Source organism: Panthera onca, chromosome E2 (assembly GCF_046562875.1).
Source record: "Panthera onca isolate mPanOnc1 chromosome E2, mPanOnc1 haplotype 2, whole genome shotgun sequence".
Taxonomy (NCBI): Eukaryota; Metazoa; Chordata; class Mammalia; order Carnivora; family Felidae; genus Panthera; species Panthera onca.
This window is the reverse complement of record NC_138353.1, coordinates 8020140-8041370: the sequence shown is the minus strand read 5'-3', so window position 1 is coordinate 8041370 and position 21231 is coordinate 8020140. Positions and strand designations below refer to the sequence as shown.

The 21231-nt window shown below is 59.2% G+C and overlaps 2 protein-coding genes across 4 annotated transcripts; one reads left to right on the top strand and one right to left on the bottom strand.

Moving 5' to 3' along the window:
• Window positions 1-191: 191 nt before the first annotated feature.
• Window positions 192-8496, bottom strand: AKT1S1 (AKT1 substrate 1). 3 transcript variants are annotated; one of them, XM_060651798.3, is made up of 5 exons: window positions 8364-8496; window positions 3994-4379; window positions 2867-2944; window positions 2615-2784; window positions 192-1226 (listed from the first exon to the last, which is right to left on the bottom strand). In XM_060651798.3, exons 2-5 carry the CDS (start codon window positions 4370-4372, stop codon window positions 1083-1085), a joined length of 771 nt encoding a protein of 256 aa, XP_060507781.1. In that variant the 5' UTR covers window positions 4373-4379; window positions 8364-8496; the 3' UTR covers window positions 192-1082. The 3 variants fall into 3 exon arrangements, with proteins under 3 accessions (XP_060507781.1, XP_060507780.1, XP_060507779.1); XM_060651797.3 differs by lacking the exon at window positions 8364-8496 and adding an exon at window positions 7706-8336; XM_060651796.3 differs by lacking the exon at window positions 8364-8496 and adding an exon at window positions 7236-7257.
• A 117-nt stretch (window positions 8497-8613) lies between these two features.
• Window positions 8614-20983, top strand: TBC1D17 (TBC1 domain family member 17). The gene is made up of 17 exons (XM_060651783.3): window positions 8614-8871; window positions 9152-9250; window positions 9481-9555; window positions 13634-13757; window positions 14477-14684; window positions 15108-15219; window positions 15330-15488; window positions 15819-15947; window positions 16043-16146; window positions 16980-17074; window positions 17508-17624; window positions 17728-17828; window positions 17909-18008; window positions 19215-19312; window positions 19474-19590; window positions 20085-20171; window positions 20262-20983. Exons 1-17 carry the CDS (start codon window positions 8851-8853, stop codon window positions 20478-20480), a joined length of 1965 nt encoding a protein of 654 aa, XP_060507766.1. The 5' UTR covers window positions 8614-8850; the 3' UTR covers window positions 20481-20983.
• Window positions 20984-21231: the final 248 nt, after the last annotated feature.

Below are 21231 nucleotides of genomic sequence, written 5' to 3'. Positions count from 1 at the left end.
TTCACATTCCAACATTCATCTCCCTGAAGAGTGGGGATCTATGGTCACACAAGGCTGGAATCCCCACTCCCACCCTGTGAATCTCTCTTTTATCTGTAAAAACTCCCAGCTTTGCACTGAAAATCCATGAAATGCTGCTCATTCGGCTTCAGGAAATGTTTGTTGAATGAACACAACACACTTTGTACTCATTTGCCAGAGGTAAAATTCTTTAATCTCAGACCACCCCTCCCAACTCCCAATCCCCACCCCCGACTCTCTCCCCCACACAAGGGCCGGAGAGCGAGGGCCCCTGCCCCCCACCTTGGGCGGACGAAGGCCCTTTAAGGCACCTGTGGGGGTGGGGGGAGAGGGGCGGGAGCTGGTGCCGTCCGGGCTGCAAGGACGGACTTCGATTGGCAGGCTGTTGTGGGATGGAACCAATGAGAGGGTATCAGACGCAGGGACAGAATTGGGCCATCCCTGGGAGGGGGCAGAGGGACACTTGGTCGGGACTAGGTCAAAAACAACCCCAGTCCCAGTAGTGTAAAGAACGTAAATTTAAGGCCGCAGGCCAATCCTGGGCACAGGAGGAAGGTTTGGCCACGCCCTCAGGACGCTGGAGCCAATCAGGCGGGACAGCCCAGAAAGGGTGGGATGGCGACTCCGGGAGATTGGTCAAGCCCTTTGGGTTCGAGCCAATCAAATGTAGGAGCTTCCCTTCTCTAGGCCGAAATGGCTTGCCACTTCCCAATCCTGTGGCTTGGCTTTTCGTTTTCGACCAATGCCGCGCGAGCAAAGCCCTTGTCGCTAGGCAAAAAACAACAGTTGACCCATTTTTGGGCTTAAAACTGGCCGCCCCGATCAGGGAGCGAGCTAATCCCTTCATCGAAAGAATCTGTCGCAGGGCAGAGAAAGCGGCGACAGACCCAATCGCGGGCTGGAAGGATGGCGGGGATTGGCAGGGAGGGGGCAATCCCGGGGCCCGGGCGACCTGGAAGGTCGGTCCCAGGTCTGACTCGGATTGGCCGGCCCAGGGGGCGGGGCAGGGGTGTAGTGTGGAGCGGGGCGGACGCTGGGCCGGGAAGCTCTTTGCTTGGGCCTCAGTATTTCCGCTTCAGCTTCTGGAAGTCGCTGGTGTTGAGCCGCGGCCGCGGCAGGTCCCCGAAGACCTGGGTGTCCTCGGCCTCCCGCAGCACCAGCGCGCGCATGCTCGCCGCGATGCGGTCCAGGTCCGGCGAGGAGGGCTGCGGAACGGGGGTGGGGTCAGCGCCCGCTGCGGCCCCGCCTCTTCGGCGCCACGCCCCGGCCCAACGCTTCTCGCCTGTTAGGAAGGCCCTTCCCCCCTCCCCCAGTCTTGCTCCATGTGGGATCCTTCCACCCAACTCAAACACCACCTCCTCCAAGAAGCCTTCCTGCCTCTCTCCTCCTCCCCTTCTTGGCCTGACTCCACGCGCAAGAACTACTTGTCCCATCGCCGTTCTAGTTCCTTATACAATGGAAGTGCTGCTTGTCTGCTGACCATCAAGGCTGTGTGCACCCAGAGAGTGTCATGTCTAAGGATTTGGGGTGGGCTTGCATCGAGTCATGTAATAATCAGGCCTCCGCCACCGACAAGCTGTCAACGGGCATTTCATCTCCCTAGGCTTCTCTCTCCCCTTTAAAACATAGGGATGATGACAGAGTCTGAGACCATCAGCCCAGTGACTGCTCAAGAGCCCTGAGCCATCACGTTGCCGGCGCTGTAAGGAAAGGACCCCTTTTCGTGTTGGCCTCCACCTGGGAGGGGCCCTGTCATCCTGTCCCCCAGCAACTAGTGCAATCTCCCGTGTGGCCCGAACCCTTGAGCTGGGCCTGGCTTCCAGCAGAACAGGAGAGGCCACAGGCAGAAGCTGCACGAGAGCCCCTCCGGAGTCCAGCCCGGCACCCCCACCCTCAGGCCTCAAATGTCAGTTCACTGGGTTTCCACCAGTGGCAACAAGGACAGCAACAGCGGATGGATGCTGCCAGTGAGTCGACGAGGACTCTGAGAGGCACACGGGGAGGGGGCCCAAGGGACCCAGGGCCTCCTGCCTTGTGGCCTGTAACTCCTTTCCAAAAGGAAGCTGGGTTCCAATCCCAGCTCTGTCCCTCACAAGTTGAGGTCCCAAGGAAGTCACATACACTCCCCGTGTGTCAGGGAAGTTCGGGGATGGATGGTGAGGGTCCATCCAGGCCAGCCCAGGGATACCACGTGTACAACCGTGTGGGAGAAACAGAGGAAGTGGGGGAGAGGGAAATGCCAGGAGGAGCCAGAAATATGCAGGGTGGGGACAGTAGGTGATCTGACCCCTCTGAGCCTCAGTTTCTCCTTCTGGAGGGGATACCAAAGTACTGGTACCTTGCCTGGAGCAGGTATTCTGTAAATAAAGCTATTCCTAGAAACCGGAAAAGACTTTCCCTACAAGGCACTGGGGTACATTATAAGGCTGCAATAGTTAAAAAATTTTAGGGCTCTGGCCCCAAAACTTGCCTCATGAGGTGGAGGGGAGGATCAACCCTATGAAATGTGCCATCCATGCCTGAGGGCTTCCTGGAGGAAGTGACTCTGAGTCTTTCCCTCCACCCTCCTTCCCTTTTCCCCTCTGCCCCTCACCGGCCCATTCTCCTCATCCGACGATCGTGCTTCTGTCCTCTTCTCCTTGAAGGCCCAGACGGGCACGGACACGGGCAGGGACTTGGCATACTGCTGTGTGGGCAGGGCTGAGGCCGGGGGCACTGAGTAGGCTGGGGGGCCAGCAGGGGTCTCCTCGCTCAGGCTGCCATCTGGGGGAGAGGGTGGACTTCAGCCTCTGTTCCTGCCTTCATCCCAGCAGCCCTGGGCATGGGGACAGCCTGGGACACTTACCATCTGTGCTCTCAGGGTCCGACTCACAGAACGGGGGCAGGTCCTGGAGTGTGGCATCCTCGTCCATCACAAAGAGCCCTGTGGACGGTGTTAGTGGCCCGGGCCGGCTCGACTCCAGCCACTGCGATCACCTCCCGCCCGCCCCCCCCCCCCCCCCCCCCCATCGGCCAGCCAGGCCCTTGCAAGCCTCAGGGCTTCTGGAATTATTCCCTCTGCCTCAAACACCCTTGCCCCGGTTATCTTCCAGGTCATCAGCAGAAACAAATCCAGTTTCTATCTGTTACACCCTCGGGTGAAAACAACTGGCTGGATAAACATGAAATCTCTTAAGATCTGTTTGGGCTGAACTGGCTCAAAAAACAGACTGAGAAAAATAGGAGACGATTCTGAGCCTGTTTGACAAATGGGGACCAGGAGGCACAGAGAAGTTATATCATTGCCCAAAGTTCCGTAGCTAATAATCGTGTCAGCAGGATTTGAACCCAGGCCACCGGGCTCTAGAGTCTGTGCCCTTAACCCTATGCAGGCTGTCTCCAGCAACAATGAAGAAGCAAGCGTTAGCAGTAAGCAGTTGCTGAGTAGTAGTAAGTCCTACTTGCTGAGCCCCCCCACAAACTCCTAATCACTCTTCAAAGCCCTAATGTTACAGGCCAGTCTCTTTGAAGTCCAACCTCCAAATTACCCCCCAAAACACACAGCTGCATTTTCCCTCGGCCTCTCTAAGCTATTGCCTGCATCCCTGACTCCTATCTTTGTTCTCACAAGCATGTGGCGCCCCAGATTTGGAAAGAACTCCTGTGCTGCTCAAGCTCCCAGCTCAGGTCCCAACCCTATGGCCTCCACGGGGCACTGCCTCACATCGGGACCACCAACTTCTTGGCCGGGCCAGGAGTCCCTCAAGAAAAGGGCCTGGACTGGCTCTGCGTCTGTCTAGCACCTCCCACCACGGGGCTGGCGCCAGGTAACATGTAAGGAAACTGAGGCCCAGAGACGGGGACTGACCCGCTCAAGGTCTCCCGGCAAGTCAGCCAGGGCTCAGAGACAAGCAAGTCCCACCTCCCCAGGAAAACCTACCTTGGAGGCGACTTGCCGAGCCAAGAGCCACCCCAGCCCCTGCCCCCTCTCACCTCCGTTATCGCTGACGCCCAGCCGCTCCCCTGAGGTCTCGGTCTCTGTCGGCTCGTCCTCATCTTCCTCGTCCTCCTCCCTGGCCAGGGTGGGCCGAGGTGGGCTCCGTGCGGGGCTGGGTGGCTGCGGTGCTGGTGGGGGCGCGGGGGGCCTGGCGGCAGCGGCGGCCCTGTGGGCCAGGGCGATGTCGTGGAGGCAGCGGCGGGCGGCCTCTGCCAGGGCCCCCCGGCCATGGGCTGCATAGGCACAGGGACCCGGGCGGGGCGGTGGGGGCGGCGCGGCGGTCAGCAGCACCAGCTCCGTGCCTGTCCGGGCCCGGAAACGCTCAGCGGCCCCCACCACTGCCTCCCACAGCTCCTCGGGGCGCCCCGACGCCATCCACGCCCTGCAGGGCAGAGCAGGACAGAGAGCTGAGGCTCCGCTGATGGCTGATGGCGCAGTCTACACCCGGCCCTGTGTGTCCACCTGTCCCTAGAGGCCACGCCCATCCCTCCCAGCCACCTTGTCCTCCCTGCTGAGCTCAGCTTCTTCCGCAAAGCCCGCTACTCCCCCAGATTTCCTCCCCACCCGGATCTCCTGGTACCATCCTCAACCCTCCGGCCCCATCCCTCCTGCCCCACCCTGTCCCCACAGCCTTGGGCCCTCCTTTTGGCCCTGCCTTGTCCGACCTGGGAACCAACTGCCACACGTGACTAAGGAGTACTTGACAGGTGGCGGGTCCAGAGCGAGAGGGGCCATGGGTGTGAGATCCGCACTGGATTTTTGAAGGCTTAGCACAAAAAAGTAGGGTGTCTAACATCTCACTGGCAGGTCTGCTGTTGATGACACGTTGAGATGATGACATGTTAGCCATAATGGCTAAACAAGACATATGCCGAAAGCGGATCTTATGTTTTCTTTTTACGGTTTTAATGTGGCTTATAGAAGATTTGAAACTATATGCTTGGCCTGCGTTCTTTTCCCAACGGACCACCACTGCAGCCTCTTCCAGAACCTCTTAGCCTCCAGTTCGGCCAGCACACGGCCCCCTGGGGGTCCTTCCCCACTGGAAGAGCCCCTGCCCCGCCCCAGCAGCCCCAGGACAAGGTCACGGCCCCTCAACCTGGCCCTGCGCTCAGCATCACAGCCTTCCAAGACTTCTGAGGCCTTCAGTCAAGGTGGTCCCCCTACACCTGGATGGCCTGCCTTCCAGTTACTAGTCAACATTTCTCTCACTCTAGTGTGGAAAGAGCTTTCCCTCGCCCCTATATCGGGTCAGTCCCCCCACTTTGGGCTCCTACAATGGCGGAGAGTCCCCCATTGTAGCACATAGCCCTCTGGGGAGCCTGCAGCCTTCATCTCTGAGGCACCAGCCTTGCCCTGCACATGGCAGGCCTCGGAGAGCGGGGGCTGAGCAGAAAATGGTGTGCGAGATGCTCTCTGTGCCTAGATTTCCATTCGCAAAGTTTTGTACTTCCTAAGACTGTTCTGGCAATTCCTCTGGAAGTCTTCCCTGGCCCCCAGGATGGATCAGATGGCTTCTCTAGACCCACAGTGCCCTGGGCTACCTCCATTATAGCTCACTGTCACTTGAGCTTGTGACCCTTGTACCTCTGCTGCCTCCTCCATCAGACTGTGAGCTCCCCAAGCTCGAGGACGCAGGACAGGCCTCCCCTAAGCAGACAAGCTGCTGGCTGCATCCCCTTATGAGATGGAAAGAGCAAGTAGTTGGGGCGCCTGGCTGGCTGAACTGGAAGAGCATGTGACTCTTGATCCCGGGGGTCATAAGTTTGAGCCCCACACTGGGTGTAGAGAGTACTTAAATAAACTTAAAAAAAAAAAAAAAAAAAAAAGCAAAAAAAAAAAGCAAGGGGACTGGCTGTCTGCCATCGCAAACCTGCTGTGTGACCCTGGACCACTCACTGGCCCTCTCTCTGCCTCATTTTCTTCTTCCTATAAACCACAGTGGGGGAGCCAGGGCTGCTGGGAAGCTGAGGGGCCTCTTCAGGGAGGTAGGGGGCACCCCATCACTGGAGGAATTCAAGCACAGTTCTAGTCCAGCCTGCCAAGGTCTTCTGTAGCTGGATTTCAATTCGCAGGCCCTTTTCAACGCATAACCACTTAAGCCATTGTTTGAAAAGCAGCGACTAAGTGTATGGAGTCTGCACCTGTCAATTCACCTCCTACCTGATCCACTAAGGTGGGAGCGGTTCCCTCACAAATGAGACAGCCCGGGCTCGTGGGCCACAAAGCCCTTGTCGGAAGCCACGTGCAGCGAGAACAGCCAGCACCATTCCGGACACGCCCCACGGCAAATTCACCCTGCACTTCCCATCCGCCAGGCGGGGGTTCAGGGGTGCAAGCGTGTCATCCCAGCCTCTCCCCCACCCCACGAGGGAGGGGGCTGTTATCAACCCGCTTCACGGTGGCAAACTGAGGGCCAGGGAGATTCAGGGCTTTGATTATAGAGTCAGAGGGCTGGATCCCGAGCCCGTCCTTCATCTCGGATGCCAGCCTGCCTTCCTTGCCAGGGAAAGTTTAGGATCTCCTAGTCCCGGTGGGGAAAGTGAGGCCCAGGGAGCCTAACGGTCTCACAGCGACTCCTGGGGTCACCCTTAGCTGGTGGAGGACACCAAGGCTCAGAGCAGGGAAATGACTGGTCCAAGGTCACACAGCCTGGCAGTGCTAAGCCTGGGGCTCTCGTGTCCCCAGGACATCAGGATTAAACTCTTCGTCCTAGATCTTAGAGCAGTTTCAGGATTGGAAAGAGTGAAATGGGGGTGAGTGGGCGTGAGGGTCCCCCTTCACACTGTGAAGAGGCGGCCTGGGCAAAAATGAGAAGAGTAACTCACACCTCTCTGCCAAGGCCTGCGGGCTCTCTGAGGCTGGTTACCCAAAAGCAGGGTGGCCAAGACCAGAGGAGACTCCACCCTTTCAGCTGCTGGAGAGTCCTCTATCCTCTAAGGCGCGGAGAGATGGACGGAGGGTCCCCAACCCCCAAGACTGAAGAGTTTAAGATGGGGGAGAGGAGATGAGACTTGTCCCCCACAGGAGGGGGAGGGGAGGGCTAAGGTAACTGGCCTCCTAGGATGAGATGAGATGAACTGAGGAAAAGAACTCTAGGTACAGGTGAGGAAAGAGGCCGAGTCCCCCAAGGAATGAGGGATGCTAGTGAAGCCCCCTTCCAACCACCTGTCAAACTACGAGTGCCCCCCCTGCCCGAAAGTGGGAGAAACTCGAGGATGCCCCCTCACCCCCCTACCCCGCGTAGCCGGGGACAAGGTGAACGTCTGGGCTCTTTCTCGACCTCTCCGAGACCTTCCCACCTCGCCCGAGGGTCCAGGGAAGAGCCACTTCTCTAGGAAGAAAACAGGAAATCCCGCCCAGGTGGGGGCCAGGACCGGAAGTCCCGCCTTTGGACGGGTGAGGGGCGCCCCAAGTCCCCCCCGGGCAACCCCCAGACCCTGTGGACATGGTCCACGACCAAGGCAAGGACCCTTGTGGGTCTGGAGACCGTATGAGAAGGCTGTCTAGGTTTTGCCTTGGGTCAGACACGACGGTTCCCGCGGGCGACCCCTTTCCAGCGCTCAGCGTAGGGTCGCTGGGCGACCTCTGCCCTCTGATCTACGCAGACCATACCCCTCCCACGAGTGGCTCGCCCTCCCAGCGCCCCTCTCCTCCGGACGGCCAAATCCTCCCCACACCGCGGTTCACAACGCCGCCTCCACTCACGTGCCCGAAGCCAGCATGGCCGGCCCGGCGCCGTCGCCGCCCTCAAAAGACATGGCGGCGCCTCACGTCATTTCCGCGTGGTTGGCCCTCCTCCACTATGCACACTCCGCCTCCCATATCGGGGCCGCCCGAAACCAAAATGGCCACGGGGACATCACCGGGTCACAGCGGGGCAATGGCGACAGCACGGTGCCCATAAGAAAGATGGCGAAAGAAAGGCTTCAGCTTGCTCGGAAACAAGCCAAACCATTTCGATTTGCCCCCAAGAAATACGGCCGTCGGCATATGCACACTCAAGGCGTCAGTAAACTAAGGCCAGCGACTTGATGCCCCTCACCCATTGTCAACCTCTTCCACAGAAGTAGAGAAAAGGCATGCCCGTTAATGACATGGCAGGCCAGCCTGGCATCACTTGCCCAAAATGTACATGGACTCTCCCTCCAACCTATTCCCCCTTCAGCACCAAGGCTGGTAAAGATCCAATATGGTAGCCCTTTTTGCTTCGGTTTGCCAGGATTCAATATGGCTGCCTAGACTGCTTTCTCGCGACGGTGACTCAGGAATTCGACTAGGACCGCTTCGTTCCCGCGAATAAGGACGGCTTCATCCCGTTAACCCAAGTCCCTCAGCACCTCTTCTGACGCACACCTTCTCTCACCTTCTTTTCTTTTATCCGTTTCTTTTCCAGGACCTCACTGTCGCGCCCCTCAGAGAGATGAAAGTGCCCCGCATTAACATGGCCGCAGCTGACCGGCTTTGCCTGTGCCCTCGAGCAAAATGGCATCTCTTTAGCTTCAATGCCAGTATACAATATGGAGAAAGAAGTAGGTGTTTCGGAGACGGCTTGAGAGAAGGGGTGGAGCCCTTGGATCCTCCCCCTTGTTTACTTCGCGGTCAGGAGAGCAGCACTGCGTCTGCGCACTCTCGCTGGGCTGCTCTACCTTCAGCGTTTGCGCCATGTGACTTAAGCCCTCGTGGTTCAAGTTCAGTCACCCGATTCTGAAAGATGGTTACATCCACTCCTGTTCTAGAAGAGGCAAGGGCGCTACCACTGTCCAGGCTTCAGGGGAGTCTCCTATCCGGATGTGACAGCACGATGACCCGGAAAGGGAGAGGACCTGGGTAGTGGGACCTCGGCCGCGGCTATGGAGGGAGCCGGCTACAAGGTAAGCACCGAGGACGCATTCTTTCCCTTCTGTGGTTGCGAGACGCCGCCCTCCGGTGGTCGGCTTCGCCCCAAGACTCTGCCGGGGCTCTGGGAGCCCGGCTGAGCCTTAGCAAACACATCTTTCCTTTATAAATGCGCTGTCACCCTCCCCTCCGCTGCCCTAGGCGAGACCCTTACCTTATGGCCCCGCCCCCTGAGCGGCTGGACCCCTCCCAGGCCCCGCCCCCTGGGCGTCTACCTGCGCTTGGGCCCCGCCCCTCACTGGTTCCTGTCCCCAGGTGGTGTTTGAGAAGGGTGGCGTGTACCTGCACACCAGTGCCAAGAAGCACCAAGACCCGGACTCCCTCATCGCTGGCGTCATCCGCGTTGTGGAGAAGGTGGGCCGCGAGGCAGCGGGGCTCGGGCAGGCCCAGAGCGGGATGGAGGCCGCATCTGTAGGCGTATGGTCTGGAGGTCACGATGGGGCTTTAGGAAGGCAGGGGGTGCGGACTGGAGGGAGAGAAGGGGCTTTGTAAGTCTGGGGGGTCCAGACTGGGGAAGAAGTTTGGAAATACGGTTTGGGGAGATTGGAGGGCAGCACTTCTAAACTCCTCTCTCCTTTCCTCAGGACAGTGATGTCCTCCTGCAGTGGGTTCCTGTAGAGGAGGCTGGAGATTCCACCCAGATTCTCTTCGCCAAGAAGGTAGGCTTTTCTCTCTTCTCCACTTGCTTTTTCCAGGTTTCCGCGGTAGAAGACATCTGAAGGACCTGGGTTCAGTCCCAGACTAACTCTTAGATCCTGTGTGACCCTGCTTGGGATCTAGGTTCTCTTTGCCCCTTGGTTTCCTCCCCTCTGTGAAATGGGGCTGAAGATGCCCATTCAAAAGAAAGCAGACACTGAGATTTGTGGCCATGGGGACAGCTGCCCTCTCATCCCCTTTGCTCTTTGGGAGAGCCCTGCCAGAATGCAAGAGGACAACACAGCCTGTGGATTCGGGTTCCGTGGCCTCTCAGCCTACAAGAACTTGAAAGGGTGTGGCGTTTCCCCTCGGGCAGGTCTGCCGTCCGTGTCCAGAGAGGAAACTGAACGTGACCAAGGCAACTCGCCCACTTACCAGTACTCCTTCTTACCCCGGGTACCAGACTTTGCCCTTCTCGTTATTACAGACTCCTGAGGCTTTCTGTCACCAGGTTCTGTGCTGGGACCGGAGATGAGTCTCAATCAGACCCTGCCTTAGTCCCCGCCCCCACTGTATTTAGGGGAACTGAGGCACAATGATTGGGAGCCCTGTTTGCAAAGTCAGAAAGCTAGGAGGTGTTGGAACTTGAGTTTGAACCCAGACTCTGATTCCAGAGCCCTGCCCATTTCCGGAGGAAGCAGACATTGGCACCGGAACCCTAAGAAGGAGGACGGGGCAAGAAAGTATTTCAGGGATGGTAGGAGAAAGAGTATTTCAGGATACGGGAGGGAATGAGATGCCCGTGTAGAGGGTTTTGCCGGGAAGGTAGTTCGACGTGAAATGCCCGACTGAGAAGCTTGGGCTGCGTTCTAGGGGCCCTGGGGGAAACATCGGGGGAGAAGGGTGTGGGTGTGGAAAGTTTCCATGGGAAACCATGTGGGGGGTGGGCAGAAGGTCTCAATGGAGGGAGACTGGAGGCTGGGAGGCCAAGGAGAGGTTATTGTGTTGGGCCAGGGAGAGAGAATGAAGCCTGACCTGGGGCAGTGGAGCTTTGAATAACCTAGTGTGGGAGCATTACAAGTGGCGATTCCAGGAATCCGTTGTGGGATCTGGCTTCCGGGGGTTGAGGAAGAACCAGCCAGGATTCTGCATTTTTCATCAGCCTCACGGGCGGTCTGAGTGCCTTTCTTGAAAATGTTGCTGTTCTCCTTGGCAGTCTTACTTTTGACCCACAGAAACTCACTGAGACGGGTTTCAGCAGAAAAGGCACAGGTGCATACAGCGTATTAATCCAAGGAACACAACATCTGGCCGACAACAAATTAAGCCGACGAGTTTATTTCTCTTGTTTCACAAGACTGCCAAAGACGTATGGGGCTACGGGCCGTGGCTGGTGACCCTGGGGCCTGGATCGGTGAGACCAGACCACGCTTGCCCTGGTCACCTTTAAATGGCTGCTTGAGCTGAGCCCCTGCATCTGCTTTTTAAGGCAGAGAAGAGGGGGGCAGGCAGGGTGCCATTCACATCTGTCTTTCTCGATCTCCCACAAACTCTCGGCATCAGTTAGCAGTTATATTTGGCTACGTGGGATAGAAATGGAAATAACAGTGGCTTCAGCTAGATAGAAGCTCATACCTCTCCAGCTGAAAAGGCCAGAAGACGGCGGGTCCCTTCCATCTTTGCTCTGCCATCCCCAGCACACGGGATGCATCCTCACGGCTGCCTTGTGGTCCAAAGAGGCTGCTGGAGCGCCAGCCTTTTTGGCTGTTTTTGCTCACTCTATATGTGTGCTGCAGGTTGGCCAAGGAGCTCTGTTCGTCACGATTACTCGGGGAGGCGTGCTGCTAGAGTGGCTGTCTTAGAAGCCACCGTTCCTTGTGGCAGAGGGAGAGTTCTTCCCCGGCATTTCAGCAGTCCATCCTGGAGACATCCCAGCCCCTTGGTCAGGACTAGCTGCATGGCTCCATCCAGCCAGTAGAGTTCAGCGAACAGTGATCCTGCTGTGTGCCCAAGGAGTAGAGAGCTGCAAACATTCGCAGACGGCAGCACTGACTCTCGTCATGTAAACGTCGAAACATCAAATTCATCTCACAAGACACGCAGGGCAGGGATGGCTTTGCCAGGGCTGGTTCAGCAGCCTTGTGGATGGGTGTCTCTGACTCCCTTCTGGCCCTGGTTGGCTGCCACAGCTACAGACACCATGTTCTCCATCAACGGCACCCAAAGGCTGTTCTAAATAGGGTGTTCATCCCTGTACGTGCCTTTTTTAAATCAGGGATTTCCCTTTACATTCCCCACAGGTGTCATTTCAGCTCCCACTGGCCAGAGTTGGGTCCCTACGGCCACTCAGAGCCACAGGGAAGGCTGGGAAAGGAAACATGGGGAGGTTTTAACTTCTGTCGTGGGAGGGGCTCCGTCAGCCTGGAGGGAGCAGCGGAAATGGCTTTTGGGTGGATCCACTGTCTGTGTCCTTCCAACAGGGTCCCATCACGCAGGGTTTCATCGTAGGAGGCACAAAACACCAGTTACTTTCAGCAGGGAAGGATTAAAGGCCACCCTCCTGCTGGCAGGGAGAGGCCTGTAGAGTTTTTTCAAGGGCTGATAGAATGGGACTGACCCTGCAGAACTGACCTGCCAGGGGAGCTGCCGCCACTGCCAAAATGAGGGAGCGGGGAGAGATCATCCTGGGAGCGGTCCCTACCACCAGCTGCCACCCAAGGGCAGGAAGCTGCTTGGGCCCTACAAGGCTAGTACCTGGCACTGGGAGACTGAGCTAGCCACCACCTCTACCCTAGTCGCCTCTCTGTGTGTGGGGAAAACAGGAGTCTTCTTCGTCAGCCAAACACAGCCAGCGCAGCCAGAAGTTGCCTTTGCCTCGCTTCTGCTTTCCGGTAGCCTCTGTCTTGCGTCCTGACCTCTAGCTGCAGACGAGCCAGGGAAATGTAGTTTTCGCCTTCCAACCTCTGCCTGACAGGAAGGCATACCGTCCTGTGAAGGGACTCCCATCCCCTCCCTGTCCTTCCCCATGGCCCGCGGCCAGCACCATCGGCCAGGACTGCACTGTGACCCTCAGCACGGCCCTCACCTGCACTGCTTACCCAAATCTGCCAGCAGGCCCCACGCAGGGCACTTTACTTGTTTTCGTAACAACCTGTGAGTTGCCTCTTTTATTGGGGTAAAATTCACTTACGATAAAGCACATGGTTACGGAAGAACTTAAGTTCTTAAAGTACAGAGGTGAGCGTTTCTCTGTTCGCAAAGTCTTGGCAGTTGTCACTACTGTCTAAGTCCAGGATATTTCATCACCCCCCCACCCCCCCGCCCCGGAGAAACCCTGCACCCGTTGGCCCCTGCTCCCCATCCTCTCCTCCCCCAGCCTCTGGCAACCAGTAATCCGTCTCTCTGGCTTGGCCTTTCCTGGACGTGGTGTATAAACGGAGCCCCACGCATTTTGCTCATCACGCGTCGGTTGGGTTGTTTCCCCTTTGGGGCTGTTATGAATAATCCTGCTCTGAGCGTTTGTGCGTTCAAGTGTGGACGCTTGGTTTCATTTCTCTTGGGTATACGCCTGGGAGTAGAATCGCTGGGGCGTATGGTACTTGTACATTTAACCTTTTGAGGAACTTCCAGGTTTTTCCGCGGCAGCTCCTTCCATTTACGTTCCCGGGGCAGTATATGCGGTTCCATTTTTTTCTACCAGTGCTTGTCTTAACCGGTCTTTTTAATCCTCACCGTCCTGGTGAGTGTGAAGGGTACCTGATGGTGGCTTTGATTTGAGTTGCCCCAGTGACTACCGGCTACTTAACTTTAAGCACTGTGCCCTCCGGCAGTCGGCGGGCGGGCGGAGCGCACAGTCCCGGGCGTTCTCTGTGCTCCCCCGTGTGGTGGTGCTTGGCTTAGAGCCACCAGGAGATTGGCTTTGAGTCCTGGCCCTATCCCGGTCCCTGGCCGCACCGGGTGACTCTGGGCAAGTATTGTGCCCCCTCTCTGCCTCAGTTGCCCTACTTGTTCAACGGGGCCGCCTTCCAGGGCAGCCTCACAGCTCGGATCTGGAAGTCCTGAATCTACAGCCCCTCGCTCTCTTTATCTTCCTACCCCAAGGATGTGAGTGGGGGTGACGCCTGCACCTCTGAGGAGGAACCGACCTTTGACCCCGGCTACGAACCCGACTGGGCTGTCATCAGCACTGTGCGGCCACAGCCCCGCCACTCAGAGCCCACTAGAGGTAGGCTGAGCCGGTGCCCCTGAGGGGCAGGTGGAGACACAGCTTACCCTCCGCGGTCATGGCTCCATAGGCTTTGCTGGTCACAGTCAAGATGGCCTTCCAGTCTCAGGAGAATGGATCGGGTGCAGGACTGTCCCCGGTCCAGGTCCAGCCTGGCAGGGTCCCCGGGGCTTCCCACCTTGCTCACCTCACCGGGCTCCCTCCCTCATCGGCTGTGGGGGTGGACAGTTGTAGAGTCACAGGGTGATTTGGGCTATCCTGGAGTTCAACAGGGTGCTGGGGGCCCCAGAGGAGGCATCTGGCCCCTCTGGGGAGTAGAAAAGCCTTCTGGGAAGAGGTGATGCCAGCCTCTGGCTCTGGGGGCGGGGCGGGGCGGGGGGGGCGACACCTGGGAGTTTTCTCCCCAGCAGAGAGAGCAGCCGTGCAAGGCCAGAGGCACAGGGCATCGGGTGTATTTAGGAAACTCGAGCTGTGGCCTGAGTGTGGGGTCTGGAGAACGAACTGGAGACAAGACGGGCAGGGGGTAGACCCGAGGGGCCTGCCACCAGCTCGAGGAACAAAGCCGTCACCCTGAGAGCCGAGGGAGGTTCCGGAGCAAGCCCGCAGTGGGCGTTTCCGAGGAGACAGGAGGTGACCCAGGGCTCCCAGAGGGCTCCTGGGAGATGTGTGTGCTGCCTCGGGCTCCCTGCGCCCGTTCCCAACACGGCTCTCTTCTCCAGGTGCAGAGCCCAGCTCTCCCCGGGGCTCATGGGCCTTCTCGGTGAGCCTGGGGGAGCTCAAGTCCATCCGCCGGTCTAAGCCAGGTCTCAGCTGGGCCTACCTGGTCCTGGTGACCCAGGCCGGAGGCTCCCTGCCCGCACTACACTTTCACCGCGGGGGTACACGCGCCCTCCTCCGTGTCCTCAGCCGCTACCTGCTGTTGGCCAGGTGAGCCTTCCTCCAGCACCGGCCTTTGTGCCCGGGGCCCGGCCCCTCGGGGCTGTGAAAGAAACAGACTGCTTTAAAGGCAGGAAAGGGGGAATCCACTGGTGCGTGTAACCGCAAAGCCAAAGGGTAGTTTGGTTTCAGGCAGGACCCGGGCCCTGGAACGTTAGGAAGAATTGCTCTCTTTGCGTCAGAGCTGGTATCACTCTCTGGGGGCCCCTGCAGGCCTGGCCTAGCGGCCCCGGTGACAGAAGCAGTTCCTTCTCCAGCGGCATCCTGGAGCCGCCTCTCACCGGCCAGCCCTGGGTCGTGTGCCCACCCCCGGGGTCCAGCTGAGGCGAGGGCCTCCCCAAGGGCAGCTGGGCCGCTGTAGCTGGAAGCGGGAGGGAACCCACCCAGTGTGTCACCGCACCTGCCCCTCCCCAGCTCCCCGCAGGACTCCCGCCTCTACCTTGTCTTCCCCCACGACTCCTCGGCCCTCTCCAGCTCCTTCCACCACCTCCAGCTCTTTGACCAGGACAGCTCCAACGTGGTGTCCGTGAGTGTCGCGGTGCCGGGCTGGGCCGCTGTGGGCAGGGAGGGGTGGACGCCTTGGTGGGCGGGGCAGGGTGGGGTGGAGCCGTGACCGCCCTCTGGCCCTGTCCACAGCGCTTCCTCCAGGACCCCTACTCCACCACCTTCGGCGGCTTCTCCCGTGTGACCAACTTCTTCCGGGGAGCCCTGCAGCCACACCCAGAGGGGGCCTCCCCCGACCTTCCTCCACCGCCCGATGACGAGCCCGAGCCTGGGTTCGAGGTCATCTCCTGTGTGAGTATCAGGTGGACCCTGCTGTGTTTTGGCCGTCACCTTGGCGGGCGACCACATTTCCTTGGGTCCCCTTTTCCACAATAACGGGGACGACAGAGCACCACTCTCACCAGATCGTGTGAGTGACCTCGAGGAAAACGCTTATAGCCTGTGACGCTCGGGGAGGACCTTCCTGACACGGAGGGTGACTTTGGCGCTGGCCCGGGGAAGGAGATGCTCCCCACCCTGAACGTTAACTGTCCGTGGAGCTAAGGAGGGCTCTGAGCTGCCGTGCAGGTGGCCTGCGGAGGATGGGTGAGGCCCTGAGCTCACTTGCCTTGTGTCTCGCAGGTGGAGCTGGGCCCGCGGCCAGCCGTGGAGCGGGCACCTCCGGTCACAGAGGAGGAGTGGGCCCACCATGTGGGCCCCGAGGGCCGCCTTCAGCAAGTCCCCATGCTGAAGGCCCGGATCTTCTCGGGGGTAAGGCGCCGGGTGGGTGGGCAGAGGACCGGGGAGGGCCAGCCGGCGGCCAGGGGGAGGCTCCTCTGAGCGGCGGGCCCCGCTCTCTCCCCCAGGGTCTGAGCCCCGGCCTGAGACGCGAAGCTTGGAAGTTCCTCCTGGGGTACCTCAGCTGGGAGGGCTCAGCCGAGGAGCACAAGGCCCACGTGCGCAAGAAAACGTGAGTGAGGGGCGCCTGGGGGGCTCCGTCAGTTAGGTATCTGACTCTTGGTTTTGGCTCGGGTCGTGATCTCACGGTTCGCGGGTTCGAGCCCCACATCAGGCTCTGTGCCGGCAGCACGGAGCCTGCCTATGATTCTCTCTCACCTCCTTTCTCTGCTTCTCCCTCGCTCACAATCTCAAAATAAATAAACTTAAAAAAAAAAAAAAAGAAAGAAAACACGAGCGAGAAACTATGGGCCTGCCGCCCCCCGCCCTCCCCAGCTCCCACCCCCCAAGTTGAACATATCCCCCTATCACGGCACGGCACCTGATACATCACAGATGCACAGGTAGGCTGGCTCCCGAAAGGTCAGTCAAGAGCCTGGCACGTGCGGGCACCGGCCCTGGCACAGGGAGACGGTGGTGGGCAGGCCGGTCCATCTCCCATGTCCATCGCTGTTCCATTCCAAGACCATAACGTTGCCGCCATCAGCACTCTGTGGCGGTCCTCCTAACCCCATGGGCCCAGTTCTCCTCCTTCCTGGTACATACTGTGACCCCACTGTGTATGTCCTGGTCCCTGCCCCAGTGCTCTCTGTCCAGTGGGGATGACAGACTTGGAACAAAAGCCTGCAACAGGGCGGGGGGGGCGGGGTGCCTGGTTGGTCCAGACTGTAGAGCGTGCGACTCTCGATCTTGAGGTCGTGAGTTTGAGCCCCACGTCGGGTGTAGAGTTCACAAGGCTGTTGTGTGTTGTGAGACATGTCAGAAAGGGGAAGCACGGGGACAGGGGCGAGGGCGACTGGGTGGCTTGCGTCGTGGCCTTGTGTGACCCCTCTCCGGGCCCCTCAGGGATGAGTATTTCCGAATGAAGCTGCAGTGGAAATCTGTGAGCCCCGAGCAGGAGCGGAGGAACTCACTGCTGCACGGTTACCGCAGCCTCATCGGTGGGTCGCGGGGCCGGGGCTGGGGCGGGGAGATGGGAAACGGCAGGGAGAGGACAGGGGAGCCCCCTACCTTCCCAAGAAAAGGGATGAGGTTATCTGCAGTGAGGAGATGGGGAGTAGGGGAAGGGAGCCAGACTCCTTGGGCTCAGCCTGCCGTCTGCGTACCGTCAGGCCTTGGCGAGTGGTTTTGCCTCCTTGGGCCTCAGTTTCCCACCTGTGGATGGCTCAGTGACTGTTGGTGGCTGGGAGGATGCAGCGACCTGGCCAAGCATGAAGCAGGGCGCCTCACGTGAGAGCGCCCGAGACGGTTTCTGGACCGACTCACACCTGCCCGGGGTCTGTGGAAGGGAGGAGTGGGGGCTGGTGCCCACAGCCAGCAGGGATGGGCCCCCACAGCCTCGACACTTTGGCATCCCATGCCCTGTCTCCGCAGAGAGAGACGTGAGCCGTACCGACAGGACCAACAAGTTCTATGAGGGTCCTGAGAACCCAGGGCTGGGCCTGCTGAACGACATCCTCCTCACCTACTGCATGTATCACTTCGACCTCGGTGCGACGCCGGCCCGGGGAGGGGTTGGGGGTCCGGCCTTCCCTTGGGGAGGGGGGCAGGGTGCTGAGGGCCTAGGCTGGGCTCTGACCTCGTGTTCCCCCAGGCTACGTCCAGGGCATGAGTGACCTCCTCTCCCCGATCCTCTACGTCATTCAGAATGAGGTGGATGCCTTCTGGTGTTTCTGTGGCTTCATGGAGCTCGTGGTGAGGCCCCACGCGGGCATGGGAGACAGGCCCCTCCAGGGACCGGGGTCTGGCTCCTCATCTCGCCGTCCCTCCTGCAGCACGGGAACTTTGAGGAGAGTCAGGAGACGATGAAGCGGCAGCTCGGGCAGCTCCTGCTGCTCCTGAGGGTGCTGGACCCGTCGCTCTGCGATTTCCTGGGTAGGCGTCCCAGCGGGCGGTCAGTGGGTGGCGGGGCCACAGACGGTGTCCGGGACATTTGGTCCTGATCCAAACGAGAGAAACGTCTCCCCGCATAACCCAGAACCCAGAATTTACGCAGGATTGCCCTTGGGAGCAAACCTCCCCACAGGCACAGACGCATCCACGCTCCCGTGTGCCCCCCCCCCCCCCCACGCTCCCCAAGCCCCTTACTTCGCAGATGGAAGGGGTGGGGGCTGGGCGCGGCTGCTAGCACTTCGTCCCTCCACCCACCTTGAACCAGGATTGCAAACTGGTTGTCGGGGCTCCCGGGGCTGGGCCCGCTGCATTCCGGCCTCAAAATTATTCTTCGTTGCTTGTTGGATGTAAAAAACGCAGGGAATCCCGATAAGGAAAGTCAAAGCTGCTGTCGATAATATGGTTCTTTCTGAACGCCAGTGACAGATGAGTTAAGTTCTTTAGGGGCGTTTCCTCACTGACGTTAGGGTGGCCCTGGGGGAGGGAGCTATTGCCAAGATCGCCTCACCAAAGAGGAGGCAATCCAGGAAAGCACAGGCCACTTCCGGGGGCGCCTGGACACTAGCTGCCGAACCAGGTGTTGTGTCTGCCTTAAGTGCCTACAAGACTAGATCTCCCCTGACCTGCCGGACGAGTCAGTTATTGGCAGTTTCTCATCATAATGACCATAGTCGGGATGATTATTTCAGGTTAAATCCCAAGAAGTGAAATTGTATTCAGGGCAGGAGATAGTTTCACGGCTTTTGAAATGTTTGTTCCCGTCACTGCTTTCCTGGAAGTTTTTACCAACTTTTTTTTTGCTAGCCGAGTACACATGTGTCACACGAGTGTCACACGAGCGTCCCGTTTCCTCACGCCTCCACCAGCATTGGGTATTGGTACCTTTTATTTTTTTCCTCGAGTGCACACTGCACCCCTTTTATGTGAAGGTGGGAAACGGGACTGGCTCACCTCGTCTGGAGTCTGGAAGGTTCCTGCGGACACAGAGCATTCCTGGCTCGCTGCTGAAGCCTTCCCATGCTGGGCATAAGCTCCTTGCCTAGACTGGTGGAGATTCTTACGACCGAGATAACTTCTTAGAGTCGCAGTCTGACCACCGTGCACACTGTAAATGAGAATGGGGTTGGAACGGCTTTGGGGCTTGCTCTCTGCTCAGCACCTCCCCTCCCCACCACTGTCTTCCTCCAGACTCCCAGGACTCTGGCTCTCTCTGCTTCTGCTTCCGGTGGCTGCTCATCTGGTTCAAGAGAGAATTCCCCTTCCCGGATGTCCTTCGGCTGTGGGAGGTGGGCCCCCCAGTTTGGGTCGGTGGGTGAACAGGAAGGAGAAATAGGTCAGCAACCCCAGGTTGGGAGGTTGTGGGGGGGGAAGTGGGCAGGGGTGAGGCAGACCTGGGTGGGACCTCAGGCAGAGACTGCGCGGTGACTCCTCCCTCTGGCCCTCCCAGGTGCTGTGGACGGGGCTCCCTGGCCCCAATCTGCACCTGTTGGTGGCCTGTGCCATTCTGGACATGGAACGGGACACCCTCATGCTTTCTGGCTTCGGCTCCAATGAGATCCTCAAGGTGAGGCCTTGGCTCCTTCCCAGTCCTCCCCTTCTCCCTGCCAGTCCTGACCTGCGTAAGCGTTTCAAGGCAGCTCAGGTGTGAACTCCGCAGAGGCTGGTGCTGTGCCCATGCCACACTTTGCCTTGGGGTAGCAACTACTCAAAACAGGATTGTGGGAAGTGCGGTTGGCTAAGCTGTGAGCACCATGGCCGTGACATCGGGCTGTTTTCCCTACCCCATCCTATCCCTGGCTGCCAGCAGCACCCTTATGGGGTGCGGCCAGCACGTGAGGGGGCACCTACCCCTTCCCTATCACGTTAATGCACGACAGGGCCATAGGGGTGGAGCTCAGTGCCCTTTCCCTTCACTGTACTTGCATCTGGCAAGCGGCCCCCATTTCCCCAGTCTGTCTGTCTTCCATTGTGTCCCCAGCCAGAGGCACGGAATGGGCGCTGGGGCGGTGGCGGTGGAGGGCCCGTAGGCCGGCAGGCCTGATGCACCCCTTCCCACAGCACATCAACGAGCTGACCATGAAGCTGAGCGTGGAGGACGTGCTGACGCGGGCCGAGGCCCTCTACCGGCAGCTGACCGCCTGCCCGGTGAGCCCCCGCCTTCTGCCAACACCCCTCCTTGCCCCGCCGCCCCTGGTAAAACCACTGACTTTTCGCTCCCACCTGCCGACTTTGCAGGAGCTGCCCCACAACGTGCAGGAGGTCTTGGGTCTGGTGCCACCCACAGAGCCCCACAGCCCCTCGCCCCCTGCCTCCCCACTGCCTCTGTCGCCCACCCGGGCCCCACCGGCCCCACCGCCCCCCGAGGACACAGCCCCGCAGCCGGACAGCAGCCTGGAGATCCTGCCGGAGGAGGAGGAAGAGGAGGGGGAGGAAGAGGAAAGCGTGAAGTCTTAACCCTCCCGGCCGGCCTGCCCGGCACAAGCACTTTATCCAGATCGCAGAGGCTGGGGAGGAAGTGTGCGAAGAGGGCGGGCCTCCCCACCGTACCTCCCGCGGCTCCTAAAGAGCCCATCTCATTAAACTGACACTTCCCGTGTCCAGCTGGCCTCGTGTAGGTGAAGGAGGCGGCTATCTTGGTGTGGACCTGGATGGGGAGGGGGTGGTGGCCTTGCTGCTCTGCTGACGCCTGATCACGCGGTCCCGACCCAGCCAATGAGACGTCAGAGGAGGCCTTTGGGGGGCTCGTGGAGGTAGGGCTATTGTTACCCGCCTGGATTTGGGGCTTTTGGAGGAATGAGGAGGAAGTGCTGGGGTATGGCCGCCACCGGTAGCTTTGCGGGGACACGTCCGGGACATAACCGAGATGGAAGGGCCTGCAGAGCTGTTGAGACACTCTAGGGACTCTGCCCACCAGCTTCTTGTTACGTGAAAACAATAAACTCGTGTTTAACCCCCTGCCTGCTGGGCTATTACTGACATCAGGGCTCCTCTGTTTGGTGACAGCCGGAGTGGGCACCGTGATTACCATCTACCAGCGGCACAAAGCGGTGTCCATCTGGTCCCTCCTCTCCCCCTCCCCCGGTGGGGCCCCACCGCCCAGGAAGAAGTAGGACAGCTGCTGCGGCCCCAGAACGAGGCGCAGCTCCTTCCACCGCGAAGGCTAACGGCTTTGCTTCGTGCACATTGGGGAAGCTACTGAACCACA